The sequence below is a fragment of the Oryzias latipes genome, chromosome 4 (assembly GCF_053564925.1).
Source record: "Oryzias latipes strain Hd-rR chromosome 4, Olatipes_Hd-rR_3.1".
NCBI classification, from domain to species: domain Eukaryota; kingdom Metazoa; phylum Chordata; class Actinopteri; order Beloniformes; family Adrianichthyidae; genus Oryzias; species Oryzias latipes.
This window is the reverse complement of record NC_136240.1, coordinates 30,012,139-30,027,651: the sequence shown is the minus strand read 5'-3', so window position 1 is coordinate 30,027,651 and position 15,513 is coordinate 30,012,139. Positions and strand designations below refer to the sequence as shown.

The 15,513-nt window shown below is 41.3% G+C and overlaps 1 protein-coding gene across 16 annotated transcripts in view; it reads left to right on the top strand.

Moving 5' to 3' along the window:
* The window catches only part of ralgps2 (Ral GEF with PH domain and SH3 binding motif 2), a 62,561-nt gene that overhangs the window by 21,214 nt on the left and 25,834 nt on the right, over positions 1–15,513 (top strand). For all 16 annotated transcript variants that reach the window (XM_078946253.1, XM_078946257.1, XM_078946256.1 and 13 more), the window contains 6 exons: positions 1,763–1,893; positions 2,008–2,115; positions 2,609–2,659; positions 12,638–12,721; positions 14,847–14,936; positions 15,018–15,110. In XM_078946253.1, coding sequence (XP_078802379.1) covers positions 1,828–1,893; positions 2,008–2,115; positions 2,609–2,659; positions 12,638–12,721; positions 14,847–14,936; positions 15,018–15,110 — 492 coding nt within the window. In that variant the 5' untranslated portion in view covers positions 1,763–1,827. The remainder of the gene's footprint in view (positions 1–1,762; positions 1,894–2,007; positions 2,116–2,608; positions 2,660–12,637; positions 12,722–14,846; positions 14,937–15,017; positions 15,111–15,513) is intronic.

Below are 15,513 nucleotides of genomic sequence, written 5' to 3'. Positions count from 1 at the left end.
CAGGAACCATGAATACAAATCACACATCAGAAAACAAAGAGTGCTTATTGATATGATTTGAAAAGACTATTGTCCATGGTGGCTCCAAGGTTGGTATTCCTTCTTCTGTGGTCAGATTGTAAAAACCAGAAGGAAGGCGGTCAGTTTCCTTTACTGAAAATCATTTTAATAAATTCTTTTTACTGGCTCAATGTGAGTCATTACATTTTTCATGAAAGAAATATGAATGTGTTAAAACATGAGAACGGTATTCTTTTCCAGTTCACCTTTGGTGGAAAGTGAAGCGGGTTGAATGACGCTTTTATACTGTACTGTTTGATACTTAGTTGAAAATACTTTAAATTTAACCTGTAATAAGGAAAAATGAGCAAAAAACAATTCATTGGGTGAAACAAAGTTTTGGCTCTTAACTGCCGTCAGTCCCCAGAAAAAATTGAACAAATGTATAAAACTAACTAAAAATTGAGACAAAACTGAAAAAAACGTTTTTTTGTTTTTTTTTAAGTAAACAAAGTTAGAACAAGGAAAATGTGAACTAATGGATCCTACTGATCTATTTCACGATCTTTAACAGATCTTTTTTGGTGTAAAACAAAAATGATTTCAAAAGCTTCCATATGGGGCTTTATTATCAGAGATGTCAAGAATGCAGCTATCCAGATTCAAGAAAATGATGATTTAACATGAATTAGGAGGTTTGAGGACTAACTATAGCTTCTGCAGTGTCTCATGAGTCAGTTTTCAAAACTGTCTTTCATTGTGTGTTTGGTATCTGATTTCTTCAGGCCAGTCTCTAACATCTGTCACGATGTCTACCTATGATGATCAAGAAGCTTGTGAAAGCCTTTGATCGCGCTTTTCAGCCCCTAACAAATGCAGAGAAGCAAACTGGCCAATCGCTCTTTAAATGATTATGAAACCAAGAAGTGGCCCTGCAGTGCTGCTGAGTGGACTGGTCTTACCGCAGATGCAGGGAACACATTCCAGACCATAACGCCCGTCTGCCCAGCTGGCAGACTGCGCAGACGGAATGTCAGGTTGTTAACAGATGTTGAGACACGTGTCTTAGATCGGGAGTCTCTGCGCTCACTTAGGGGGGAAAAACAGTCGAGCTGCCTACAGAGATGTTGCACATTATTTAACCAGCCCCACATGAATTCATGCCAGTCTGCATCATCATCAGTACATTGTTTTGCAGCAATATGCTTTCCTTTTAGAGATTTGTATTGTTATTCTGTTCAGACTGCTTCCAGAACAACGCTCCACGCATCATAGCTCTAGTAAACAGGCTTGTTAAGGTGCAGCTGAGTAGGCAGAGTAAGCCGTTTAGAGTTGTGCATCTTAGAAACCTCAAACCCCTTCACAGGAGATCTTTTCCTTAATGCCCCACCTAAGCTTCTTCTGTCCTCTCAAATGCGATTGGGGGAAAAGGCTGTGCAGGTTCCACGTGGCCCACATTTCTACAGGTCTGCTGGCTCAAGCCTGACATTGAGGCCGAAACTACTAGCCATTTTGGCACAACCTGCAATTCAATATTTAGATTACCATTTCATTCTGCAAGATATCGCCTATGTCAGCCACCAGGAAGTGCTGCTGAGGTGCCGCTTGCAGAGCTGCAGTACAATTCCAATTAATGGCATTTTTTTAATTTATTCTACTTAAATCTACAAATGCACGATTCGCTTCTAAAATTCCACAAATGAATAATTGCCCTGATTAAATTGGAGAATGTCTTTTTGACTGTCATGCTTTGTGTGTTCAGAGAGCCAGACAGGCTTTCCTGCAGCTGAAGATGATGAACGGTCTCCCTCGCTAATCCTTGATGCTATGGGAATGATGGACCTCCCTAATGGCCAACCAAGTGTCACCACCGCCGCTCTGACAGTCTCTGAGGTGAGGCGCTCGTCAGATCAGCACTTTTCACGTCATGAAAGTGTTTTCTCATTTTCCAGTTTTCTACAAATGTTTCATGTTTTGTGCCTCAGTTTTTTTGTTTTGTTTTTTCAGAAATGCAGCAGCTCGGAGTCTCTCAGTGAAAAGGCGTCTTCCGAGCTGAAGAAAAGTTTTGATGCTGTCGTGTTTGATGTGTTGAAGGTCACTCCTGAGGAGTATGCAGTAAGTGGAGATCTTCATTTGCACATCTGGCTGTACGGGAGGAGATGGGTTGATGAAGCAGGAGAGGGGGTCAGAGAGCTCGAATCAGTAATATTAGATTATGTTTGGCTATGGCAAAGAGTGCTGTACAGAATAAATGCACTATTTTGAGGTTTATTCTAAACTTTTTCCCATTTTGAGTTTTTGACGTTTGATCAAAACAAAACTGGTTTTTGTTTGGCAGTGTTTCACCACCGGGAGGTGCTGTTTAACCACTTTATTAGAGTGTTGCTGGTAACAAAACAAAACAACCACATCAGTCTTAGTGAATCAAAGCTTTTTTTATTTTAAAAGGCAAAGTCAAAACTAACTGGTTTACACTTCAATAATTCAAAGTACATAAAAAAAAAAATGAAACTTTAAAACCAGTCTAGTCGAAAAACGTCTTTTTTTTTCTTTTGTGTGAATGTGTGAACAAAGCGAGTTTCCCAGCTGTTCCCTTTGATCCCCTCAGGGCCAGATTACACTCATGGATGCTCCAGTCTTCAAAGCCATTCAGCCAGAGGTGAGTCTTGTTTTTTTGGTTTGTTGTGATGTGAGCAGATTTCATAGCGTAATGTTTTTTTCCTTCTTACCACTTTAAAGCTCTAATAGCTGCACAAACAAAATGCGGAATCATTCGAATGTGCTTTTGCAATTTTCCATCTGCATTTGCTTTGATGTTTTCCCAACATCCCAGACTATGAAGAGAAAGTCTGCTTTGAAGGGTGCATCACTTTATCTGCTGTTCTCACCATAGCATAACCTCTCTAACAGGGCTCCCAAACTGCATCACATTTTTTCACTGCCTCTGAGCTCCCTGGAAAACGCGTTTTTCTAACTGAGTCCTTAATGAATTTTTTAATAAAGGTCAGGCGAAATGTCTTCAACTTAAAAGCACTATGTTCTGATGACATTTTTTAAAAACCCTTTTCTATTATAGAACTATCCTGGATCGACAAGTTTTCACAGATAGATATGCGATTTGAAAAAAACAAGCACAACTAAATTCTTGCTAAGTTCTAACATCCGCCCTTCTTTTCTTTCATCCTTCTTTATCGTGTATCCCACCACAATTGGGTTGAGTCAATTCTGTTTCAAGTAACAAGTGCTTTCTCACTGCCTCAAAGTTGAAGAACTTGTCCGTTTTTGTTGGAGGCAGATGACTTCCTGTTTGGAAGGATAGTCGCTTATGTGAGGGTTAATGGCCGACAAAGTGTGCGTTTTTACTTTTTAAGGCACGCCGTTCGCGTCGGATGGTTGCTTCCGCGAAGTTCGCTAAAAAGTAATAACGCACACTTCGAAGGCCATTAACCGGCTTATACCATGGCCACTTACAAAAGCAATACATATTAACCAGTTTTAGTCCTTAATACTTGTTTTTTCCGATTTGGAAAAAAATCTCTTTTCTCACGAAAAGCGGACTATTTGTTACGTGATGCGGCGCGACACGTAACACATAGTCCGCGTCGCACCGCACCACCACTGCAGTCACAATTCGGCAATAAATATATGCTGATCTTTCCGATGGGTTGAATAAAGCATTAGTTCATAGAGAAAGTTCCCCTCTAACCGCTTGTTTTTGTCCAGATGATGAAGAAAAAGGTTGTTTTTTAAAAGCCGGCGCAGTGATACGAAACATTCAAGCTAGGTGACCGGAACTTTTTTTTCACCGTGCGGTTATCAGGTTTTAATGCACACCCAGCAGCCAATCAGAATCGAGTATTCACCTGGTATAAATTGACTTAAGTTACTCTGAATAGAACGTCTGAGGTTGCCCACTGGCTGCTTTTTGAAATGCATTTACAAATGTTTTGATGACAACAGAAAAGAGTGCAAGCCAACTGTCAGATGGGAGATCTCGTTGAATTCTGGGCAGCTGTAGTGCTGAGGTAGAGTGGTCGACCTTCTCTACCTGTCTTGCCCACCCATGTGTTGAAGGGTCTTTGGGTAAGACACTGATCCCCTCACTCTTTGTTTACATCTTTCTGATGGTTGAGGTTGGCGCCAGTGTAAGGTAGCACACACACATTCACACACTGAATGTGTGTGTGCATGAGTGAACGGAACTGTGACGGTAAAACAGTTTTTTTCTTCAGAAGTTCAGGGGAATTTTCTGGTTTCATCAACATGTTTTTTTGTTAAATTATTTAGCTCTTATGCCTTTTTTTATTTCATTTTTTGTAAAATAGCATTGGCTTATCAGCTTTTTGCTTAAATTCCCACTCCGATCATCTTTTGATCTATTTTAAAAGCCTTCCCAGTGGTCTTTTAATAATGATTATGCCGTTTTCAGGAAAAAACAAAAAAAACCTGTGTCGTTTTCTAGGACATAGTTTCTTCAGAGCGGCATTGGTTCATTAGAAATTTGCCTCAGAGTTGTGGGCAGGACTATTGGCACGGAGCAACCCCACCTCACTTTCTCCTCCCCAATGATGAGATCTTGGAACAGGAAGCTTGCCCAGCATATTTTCTGCGTCATAAATTAGATCTTTTTCAAACTGCATTTTTTCATATGCTTTTGATTCACAAACATTTAAAAAAATACTTAGAAACGCAATTTTAAGACATCATGATGCCAACATGTCAACATTAGAAAATCGAGCATCAGATTTTCAGGTGATGAGACCAGGTGCTGTGCTGACCCATGCCAATATTTTGCAAGATAAAAAAAGTCAATGTTTTCAGACTGGGAAGCCCTGGTTGTAAAATTACCAACAGACAAGTAAGTTGAACTTTTTGCTTACAGACACAGTGCCACATTTGGGAACTCCTCTCATTACAACACCAAAAAGGGTCCAGTCCTTTGGCTGTGTGAAGCTGTAATGGGATAGCATTTCTATAGAGAAGGGTGTATATGAGAGCTACCGAACGAATCCTCCTAACATAGGTCCAGGAGGTGATGGATGCCCCTCGGAAGTTGTCTGACCTCCACTTTACATTTGTGGGGCACAGAAACAGATGAGCATTCCTGACATCATAGGCAGCTCTTCAGGGTGTCGAGCTCCTGTTGGGAAACATGGGTCAGTGGGTTTAGACAAACTTGGGTTTATGTCACCCTCAGCGCTGTGGTCATTTACTTCACTTCTCAGACTGATATTTCAAGTTTCATTGCAAAAGAGTCTTGGTTCCGTAAACCTTGTGCTATCCTGGCACTTTAACATTGGGAGTTGGGTCATCTAGACCCACTAGACAGTGCTCTGAACCCTTTTTCTTCAATGATTTGTGATCCTCACTGGTGTCCATGGATTACATGAAATCTTTCCACCTTTATCCACCTTTGTCATGGTAGGGAGAACACATCAATGTAAGGGTGGGGTCATCTAAGATAGCACAAGGGTTAAATCAACACCTTTCTTTTATGGCTATTGCCTACTTGCTCTAATATCCTAACCAACAAAACCCTGTGGAAAATAATTAGCCTTCTTTTGTGTGGAGCTAATGATCTATTTAAAAAAGAACAACATTTTTCTTTCTGTCCTGCTCAGCTACACTGCAGGGGTCTTTGAATTTACTTTTCTTTACCTGTTCTGGATTAGCTAAAGACTAAGCTGTGAAAAGGAGAATATAAATGAAGAAGCACATCAGGGTATAGGCAAGATTATAGACATGAAACTGATTTTAATGAGATTATCAGATCTTATAATAGCACAATACCAACAGTAGTTCTAATGTACTTTCTCCTTATAGGCTAGACATGTCACTGAATAGACTGCCATCTCCAATTGCTCTGGGTACAAAATGAGAATGAAGAGTTGCGTGAACTCTGGTCTGGGAAGATGCGCGTCCACACAGAGGCAGGGACCTGCTGAGGAATAGCGTCACCCGTCAGGTCTGCTGCTGTGAGAGCTGCTGTAATCTCATGCTTCAGGGGCCAATGGCCTCCTTCCTGACAGCAGCCATGGGTAACCTGTGTTTAAGGTTGACCACTGTGACCGCAGTTCAGTGTCATGTGGTCCACTTCAACTACTATCATTACAAGACCAATAAAAAGAAACGCACTTGTGTGGATGTGTGAAGCTGCACTTATTTTTACACTGGAGTTTTGAAAGAAGGATGGATTTAAGGCTGTTACATCCTTTTGCCTTTCAGGAACAGAAATGTATCCAAAAAAGGTTTTGACTATCTGACTGATGGTTAGATCTGTTAAAGGTGACCGAGCACAGACACAGCGAACTTTCCCGAACTCCGCTTTGGTTTCCACTGCTGTCCGTTCTCCTCGCAGACCCATGATGGGAAAAGCAGGCGTGTGTGTTCCTGCACGCCTGCTGCTAAACTGTGTTCAGCTCTGGAATAGGAAAATATCCTGGCATCCTTGACTCTTTTGTGTTGTGCAATAGTGTTTTCTCTGACGTCCATCCTTTTTGGTCTTTTAACTCTTCGGTAAAGCCATGTTACAACAGTGAAACCAAACTGTACACAAGTTAACTACAACAGAGGAGGGTAATCCTTTAGAGAAGCAGCTTTATTTAGAGAAGAATATCCGTTTTTAACAAAGCCTTACATCTCTGTTGTTCAGTTTTTCAGGGATGAGGGAGTGGAATAAGGAAAACTGTTTGTTTCCATGATTCAGTATGATGTAATGTTGTTTTTTTACAAGTTTGAGAGACTCATTTCTCAGTCTCATTTCAGGATTTCATGTCTGCAATAAGATTGCATAAGATTGTTTTGTAGTTTTTTTTTCTTAACATCTGCATCATAAACAAAATGAGATTTAAAAAAAAAAGATGTTTGTATGATTCTGTGTTGAAGTTGATTTGGAAGACTTTTTCCTGCAGATTTACGCAGGAACACCCCTGCAGCTAAAAGCAAAATAAAAAAACAAAACTGTTTTTCTGAAGTCTAAGTTTATTTTTTTATTTTATTGTAGCTTTTCTTCCAAGATTTTCATTAGTAAATACTCAGAAATGCCATGACTGAACTGATCATACATCAGCGCTGAGTTGTTGGCTTTTGTGTTTAATGTCTAATATTTTTCTCTCTCAGTAACTATAAACACATCATAACCGACTGTGTCACAATTAGGAGGCGACCCATATTTCTTTTCTTTCCTATTTCACACATGATCAGATGTCCTGGCAACGTTGCTCCGAGACGAGATGTTAGTTGAACAGAGGATGTTATTATGTGAGAAGTTCCAGTGGTGACGTGAAGCAGATGTATGGAGAAGAGCCTGTGCAATCCAGCCAAGCCTCCCAATGATTAAGTAATGATAACCGCCTGTTGTAGCGGGGGGGAGAAATGAACGTAAACTACGAACGTCTGGGAAGAACGGCCGTGGACAGGAAGCTCAACCCTCCATTGCTATCTGACTTTTCCATCTAGATTTAGATGATAATTTTAGAAAGACTTTTGTCTGTTTTTTGAATATGTAGCTCGGTGTGTGTGCCGGCTTGAAAGGCAGCTGATTTTCAGCATGCAGGAGTGACAGCAGCTGGACTGCACGAGTCAGACTGAGCTGTTAGCACCTCTGTGGATGAAGATCCTTCTGACAGTCTTCCTCGGCCTGCAGGTCAGGCTGATTTGAATGTAAAAAGGTCTTTCTTTGGAATCCACACAGCAGAGCAGACTAGTATTTCACATCCAATTCCCAGATGAACTGATGTTATGTTTCTTGGCTGTTGGTTTGCAAAATGAAATGTCTTTTTTAAAAGGACAAGATTGATTACAGACAGGGGACAGGGCACCAGGAAATTGATCGAAATGTTTTCCTTTCCTGTCTAAATCGACTTAGCAGAGATCAAGCAGAGGTTCCCACATTTGCGTTTACTCTCAATGAAATTGTTTATCTGCTCAATATGCCTGCAGGTTAGTGAAGGAAAACAATATGATGTTTAATGGAAGAAAGGGGATAGAATAAAAACAACTGAGGATGCTTTTTTTCCCCCTTCTTCTGTTTTTGCACTTTGGTGAGCAGACGTTCATCTGATGATCTGCAGCTGAAAGTTTATGAAATGCTGTCTGAAGGAAAGATGCTGAAGGGCTTCAGAGGGGAAAAGCTTCCACTTTGTTTTTCAGTTCGAAACCATCACAACAGCCAACTGAGTGATTTATTGACATTAGTTGGCGAGCTTTGCCTGAGCTCTTTGGGAGCAACAGCCAGTTCCTGCAGGTGCTGAAGGTCCTGTGCAAGTTGTGAAGACCTTTGGGTCAAATTCTTAAACCTGTCTTGACCTCAGTCTATTTGTTTTCCAAAAACTAAGATTGGTACACCTGTCAAGTCTTTGTTGAAACCATTGACTGCATATGAGAAGTGGGCCGAGCGAGTGTGACGTCGCCTATAGGAAATGGCTCACTTCTGGCAACAACCAAATGAAGTCGATTCACTTCCCGTTTTTTCACGATCCAGATGTTGCCGCGCCATGCCATGTTGGACCCAGAGAGCATCAGTATGCTGTGGTTGGTCCAACTTAATCTGAATGAACATTTCTATGGCAACCACTTCTGCCAATCAGGAGTAAGCTTGTTAGAGGTCCACACCCCTAGCACTTTCAAGAGGTAGGGGTGTGGACGTATGTGTGCCTTTTATTGAGGCATCTGATTGGCCAGTCCATAACTTGAATAAGTTGCACTCCAGATAAAATATGAAAAAACAATTAGGATTAGCAAGAACCCAGAATATGTTTATCTTGTGGGTTTCAACATGGCCTCTAAAGAATATAATAAATATGTTGGCATGTTTACAACAGGAACCCGCCTGGTTCCACAGAACTTTTTTCTTCAGCCCGAATTTGATAACTTACTTTATTTTGGAATCTGGACATTGATGCCTTTTTGTTATTTGAACTTCAAATTGCTTGGAAACTCTTTTAAGCTTGATGGGCAGCAGCAGCTGCTGCTTTGAATGCACTGCTGCTTTATATCCTTCTCTGGATTACATTAACAGACGCCTGAACGCTCCAACTAGCTGCTAAAAATGATGCTTTCATAGAAGTGTTAACCCCGTTTTGATGAGCACCTCACCATGTTCATCTGGTTAACACCATTAGCTGCTCCCTACCCGCTAAGCTCCAGTTAAGTGTGTGCTTAGTTTTTCCAAACCCTGCTTCTGCTTTTTGGCTTCATTTTTGTTAAGTGAATAATTTCTTTATAATGCCCCAAATTGTGATGTTTTGTTTACGCATGGAGATTTCAAATCTGGGAAGGACCCTACAATTTTTCTTTTTTCAAATAATTTCCAGATGTGAATCTTGGCTTTTCTAAACTATAATAAGAAACAGATAAAAGTGCATCTACAACAGCACACAAAATGTTTGGAAGAGCAATTCTTTCCATTGTTTGTAGGGAATGGCATGCTGGTTGCTGCTGCAAATTGTTTGCATTTAAGTTCCGAGCTGTCGAGGTTTCTGAAATTCAGTATCACTCTGTCTCAATTCGTTCTATTCATCCATCTATTCTTTATCTGGGGCTGGGTTGCAGACAGACTTTCCTCTCTCCAACTTCTGCTGGGAAAATCCTGAGGTGTTCCCAGGTCAGCCAAGAGAAAATTCCCTCTGCGTCTTCCTTGGGATCTTGCATGGTGGTACATGCTCTGAAGCATCCTAAAGGCATCCAAACCAGATGCCTGATCCAGATCCTGATGATACTGATCCGCCTCAGCTGGCTCTTCACAGTGTGGAGGAGCAGTGGCTCTACTCTAATCTCCTCCCTGCTGACAAAGCTTCTAACCCCATCTCTAAGAGAGCTCGCAGCCACATTGTGGAGGAAACTCATTTCAGCTGCTTGTACCCGTGCCTAGTTCTTTCAGTCACGACCCAGAGGTCATGACCTGTACCGGTACAACGACCGCTTGAGACCAGGTACCACACCAATCCGCCTATCAATCTCACTTTCTGATCTTCCTTCACTCGTGCACAAGGCTGCAAGACGCTCCTCCACCTCAGGCAGGAGCCCGACACCCACCCTGAGATTAAAAGCTATCTATTTTTAATTAAACTGCCCAGTTTGGCATGAGTGGAGCTGTATCCTGGAACCAGGGCTGCTGGTGGGCCGGATTCATAGTCGCCTCCTGCAGAAGAGCTCTAAAGGGACAAGTGCAGTGTGGTTTAGGTTTTGGGACTTTAATCTATTAGAATAATTGCATTCTACCATTTTCCTTTCTCAGGCCCTCTTTCTTACCTTTTTTATCCACGTCAATGTGTCATTTAGGAGTTCCTCATAGTTTTGGGTTTCCACATAACTTGAGGTAGATCCTCTTCTTTACATGGTTTTTGACTAAATAAAGCCATATAAGACATTGGTTACTTTTAGGTTATTTGCATCAGGTTGGGCTCAGATTTAAAAAATGTCGACTTCATTCTTTGAATGTTTGAAAACTGGCATGTTTAATCTTTTTTTGATCTTCTTGTGTTAATTCTGGATCCCCAACAGCACAAATGCTTCTGCCAACTGCACAGGGCCGAGCTTTATTGAAAAATGTGAAAATGACAGGCAGAGTGAGCCTTCTTTTTTAATTGCATTCTCCAAATGTCTTTTCTTACCTAGCTACATATTCAAGCCTTTCCATACACAAAAGGTTTTTGGAGAGACTAGAGAGGTAACACAACTTGTATTTAGTAAAACTAAAATAGATCACTTTACTTTAGTTTGAGTTTGATTGATAGGTGGATAGTTGGAAAGGTCCAGTGGTGGTTCAGTCTTAAAGGCTCATTGTTGCTGGTTTAAATCCCCTGTAGCAGGGATGGAGGTTTGGAGCAGATATGTCACTGTGTCGGTGACCAGGCGGTAAACTAAGCTAAAGGAACGTCTTCACTGCAAGAATCACCACCAGTGTTGTCCTGGAGGGCATCAGATGGGAAGTAGAGCTGGGTGAAGCGAAATCTCTGATTTCTGATTGTAATTGGTTATTTTTCCTTCCTCATATGCTTTCTTAGGAAAAAAAATACAAATTACAGAATATATTTAAAAACAACTCTTTTATGTTTAACATCTCCTTTGGGAGTTAACCTGAATTCAAAGCACAACTCGCTGCAAAGCACAACTCGCTGTAAAAATGCTGGTGAAACTATCTTTTTTGTGAGCTGCCGCTAGCTTGAGCATCTTCTAGAGAGCAACACTACTAACCGCTCGACAGAGCGCCTCTGTTTCAGGTGTAGTTACCGCTTTTCGTTAACTATAGCTTTCAAATTGATTTTTCAGCATGTTATATGCATATCAGCATATGTTAACTCCAAGTCTCAGGAAGCAAAATTGAACCTGTTCCATATAACTGAAGAGATTTCTCCTTTTTTGGGAGTAAGGTCCTCTTGGCTAGTTGCAACTTTAACTTCTGTGCGTTGCGAAAAACGAGCGTGATGACCTTACTCTGAACAACGGGAGCCCAGGAGAGCGGGATACTGGGATGCTGAAAAAAAATCCAGATTTTCCCAAAAATAAATCTTCTTAAACAGCAAATTAGAGTGAATTTATCAAATGGATTATCGTCCAGCCCTAAATAAAAGGGAACTTGCTTCAAAATGATAGAAATAATTGATGGGGTTCAAATAAATGTGTGATGTTTCACTCACAGTGCTTCATTTCCCCTGCGCTTCACGAGAATGTTCTTAGCATCTGCAGATGATGTATTTGCCTCAGAGACTGAATGAATACTGGCTCTCTTTGCAAAGCTGCCATATCCCCTCAAAGGCTAGTGCGTAGGCTGATTCAGCTCCTCAGATTGGAGTCTAAGTCTAAGACTTGGCGGGGTTCAGGAGGCGGGCCTGCGCAATATTTTCCTTGGTGTTATGTTTGTGTCCCTCACGTATGGACAGACTCGAGGGTCCAACAGAGAGGACTGGCCTCCTGCCCTCCACACTTTTCTGTGTGGTCGTCAGCTCATTACTTAGAACAGCAGCTGAACAGCAAAGTGCTCTCGCCGGAGAGGGAAAGCTCTGACTTTTACTTTGTTCCTGTTCCAAAATCTCTGCTCTGTCTTTTAATGAAGTGCAGTGACCGCACTGAATGTGCTGTTGGTTTAAGCTAAAAATGGACTACAAAAGACAGAAAATTAACAAATTAAAATGTCTGGAACATATTGGTTTGAGGTTATTTATAGTCAGTGCAACACATTTTGCATTTGGGTATTTTAGGGATATGGATGCTTTTTCTGTCTTTTTTATGGTAAAACTTGTAGATTAAATTGCTTCAATGTAGGAATATTCTGACACTAATGAGATTTTATGCAATTTGCATAAATCTAAATTTTTCTTCTTCATGTATTTCGTTCATTTTAGATAGAAATGATGAGTTACCATGATGAGTTTTCTGCTGATGCCACTCCTGTATGGCTTAGCCAGCTTGTTGCTTCCAGTGGTTCATTAATCTCTGGATCTTGTCTTTTTCTTTCCGTTTTCCTCCTCATCTGCTTTGTTCTCCGCTCATATCCTGCTCTGCTGCTCTTTTCCATGTCCCACAGAGTGACCTCCAGCAAGACTGCTGGATACATTAAGCGAGCGCTTTCTGCGCGCAGAATGCCCCGTGGGTCGTTGCATAACTTCATTTTCCATGGTTGTTCCTGTGTTTTCAGGAGCTGGCGAGCTGTGGCTGGAACAAGAAAGAGAAACACCGCTCCGCTCCAACTGTGGTCGCCTTCACCCGCAGGTTCAATCAGGTGAGTCACACAAGTCGTTTACACCTGTAGCTCATGGGGTACAGTCATGGCACACCTAAAGGAAAATGCTGCCATGTAGATTTATGTTTTTAGTCTGTCAGATGTGCAGCAAGTGCAGCTCAAAATGCTGAATAATCACACAAGCCCTGCCAGAAGTGCTGCTGTGGAAGGTGTATTGGCCTTGGCTTAACTTGTTGAACTGTGGGTCCACCTTGAAAGGCAAACGGCTGAAAATAAGCCTCAACTACTCCCCTGGTGAAATAAACCCGAGAAAAGTCTTGTTCCAAGCTGCTCCTTGTTTCCGTCTTTATTTGGACTTGGGTTTGCTGCATCTCCCCTGAAGTCCTGTGGGACAAATTCACCAGGAGGTTATGGGTAATGATTTGAGGAGCAGCCATGACCTTTTCTAACACCATCTCGACCGCTCAAAGGATGCTTTTTTACTGCTTTACAGTATGAAACAGAAATGATTCAACAGCAGCATAGTGCTGTGGAAACTTCTCCAGTTTGTCCCAAACAGTGATTCAAGATGTTTTTTAGCACACATTGAGCCTTTATGAGCCAAGACAAATTAGCCTTTTTGGATAAAAGACCTTGGACCCAGAAAGTCCACTTTCCCTGAGCTGAAGTCATATTTTTCTTTCTGCAGTCTTGGTTTTCTTGCTGCTCGGCTTAAGGTGCCAATGAAGCAGAAAATAATTGGCCAGACTATTGAATGTGCTGCCATGAATGCTCCGGGATTTATTGTTCTGGGTTTTTGCACAAAGACAAATTCACTGCATGAGTTGGGTAGAATTGTATTTATAAATAATGAAAACGTTGAATATGTTTTATGGATATTATGCATTAGTGAATACTTGTAAGGCTACAATCAAAATTCTGACTGCAGAGTCATTTAGCTTGCAGATACTAATCTGCATCCTTTCTGAAACTCTTCATTTGTACCATTCAACACATGCTTGAATTCACCAGATTCTACTTCTTTTTTAATTAATAAAATGACAAGGCCCTATAGCTCCATCTGGGGACCTTGATACACCCAAACAATGAAGTCATCCTCTGTACTTGAGGACGAAATGCTGTGCAGGATCTGTAAACACAGCTTCCTGTAAGGAGCCTGTCTCATTTAAACACACAGAGAAACACCATGAGGGGGGGGGGGGGGGTCACTGCTGTCCCAAGCGAGTGATCTCATTCCTGTTCTCTTTTGCAGATCAAGGTTGTATGAGATGCATGTTCTGCATATTCGTGCCGTAGGTGCAGTCATTCTGGAGTTGTGCTCTCAGACTAACCCCAGAGATTAAGTGGGATTACAGAGGACACTAAATATGTCAAACTCCCACATAGGCTCGTTTGTGTCTGTTTCTGAAGGACTTTCTTCACTAGTGGAACTTTTCTATGTTCTGCTGATTTGGGAGCATTTTTCCCCCTTTTTCTTTTAACCTGTTTTTAAAGACATTTTGAAGTGACACAATTGATGAATCTCCTTTAATATTGCAGATTTAAAAAAAAAAAACCTTTTTCATTTCCCCTTTCTAAGTACGACTTTGCTTGTGTCAGAAGAAGGAAAACGGTCAGGCTGGATTGCATGTCTTTTCAGAAGAACATAGTGTCCTGAGAGCAGCTGTGAGCTTTCAGAAACCAAGTTCAGCGAATCAAACCTTTCTCAGACCTCATACTCTTCTTTTTTTCCCTGTTTCCATCCTCTCTTCAGTGTACACACTGATTGATTCACTGGCTTGTCTGAATGAATTGCAGTGCCGTATTGTCTGAATACGGCACTGCATCTTGCCAGCAGTCTCCCTCAAGACGTACATTTCTTCATCAGACTGGCCAAGTCCTCTGGAAGCAGACACTTATACACATTCTACTTGCTTTTTGGGTGTTTTTTTTTATTCTTTATTTCTCAGCCGACACATTAGGAGTTGGAATGCACATCTAACAAAGGAGCTGAAATGGATATGAAACAGATTCTAAAATTCTTATTTTCAATTGGAATTGACTTTTATTTATTGTCTACTGGTTGTTCTCTGGCGCTCCTGGTTTTTAGTTGGAGCTGCTGCACATGCTTCTGGTCTTGTCGCTCACATTTTAACCTTGTGATGATGCCGATTTTGCTTTCCAGACAAGTTTCTGGGTGGTACGAGAGATCCTCCACGCGCAGACGTTGAAGATCAGAGCTGAAGTTTTGAGTCTTTATATCCGCACTGCCAAGGTAAAAGTGTGCATGCAGATTTCAGTTTCCTCTTCGAGTTTGTACATCAATGCACATTTATGACTCTTTTCATTTTTGCAGAAACTCTGCGACATGAATAACCTCCACGCAGTCATGGCTGTGGTGTCAGGCTTACAGAGCGCCCCCATATTCAGGCTGACTAAAACATGGGCGGTAAGAAGTCGATGATTGAATATTCCCAAAATATGAGGCATAGTTGGTATTGAAAGACAAACATTTGTCTACGACAATTAAAAAAAGGACCCTTTTGTGTTTAAAAATCCCACTCTGATCATCTTTTGATCTTGCTTAAAAGTGTTCCCAGTGGTCTTTTAGTTATGATTTTGCTGTTTTTAGCCAAAATAAAAACAAAACAAAACTGTGTCGTTTTCTACGTTCATTAAAAACTCACCTCTGAATTGTGGTGGGGAGTAAGTCCGCCCCCACTCCCCGTTACCCATCTGTTTACACGCTCTCCTGCTAGCTTACAGCCCCTCACACCCCCAACCTAACATTAATGGTTTAACAAGAATGGCGACTAATATCTGAGCTATCCAGCCGTCCAGTTTTGATCCAG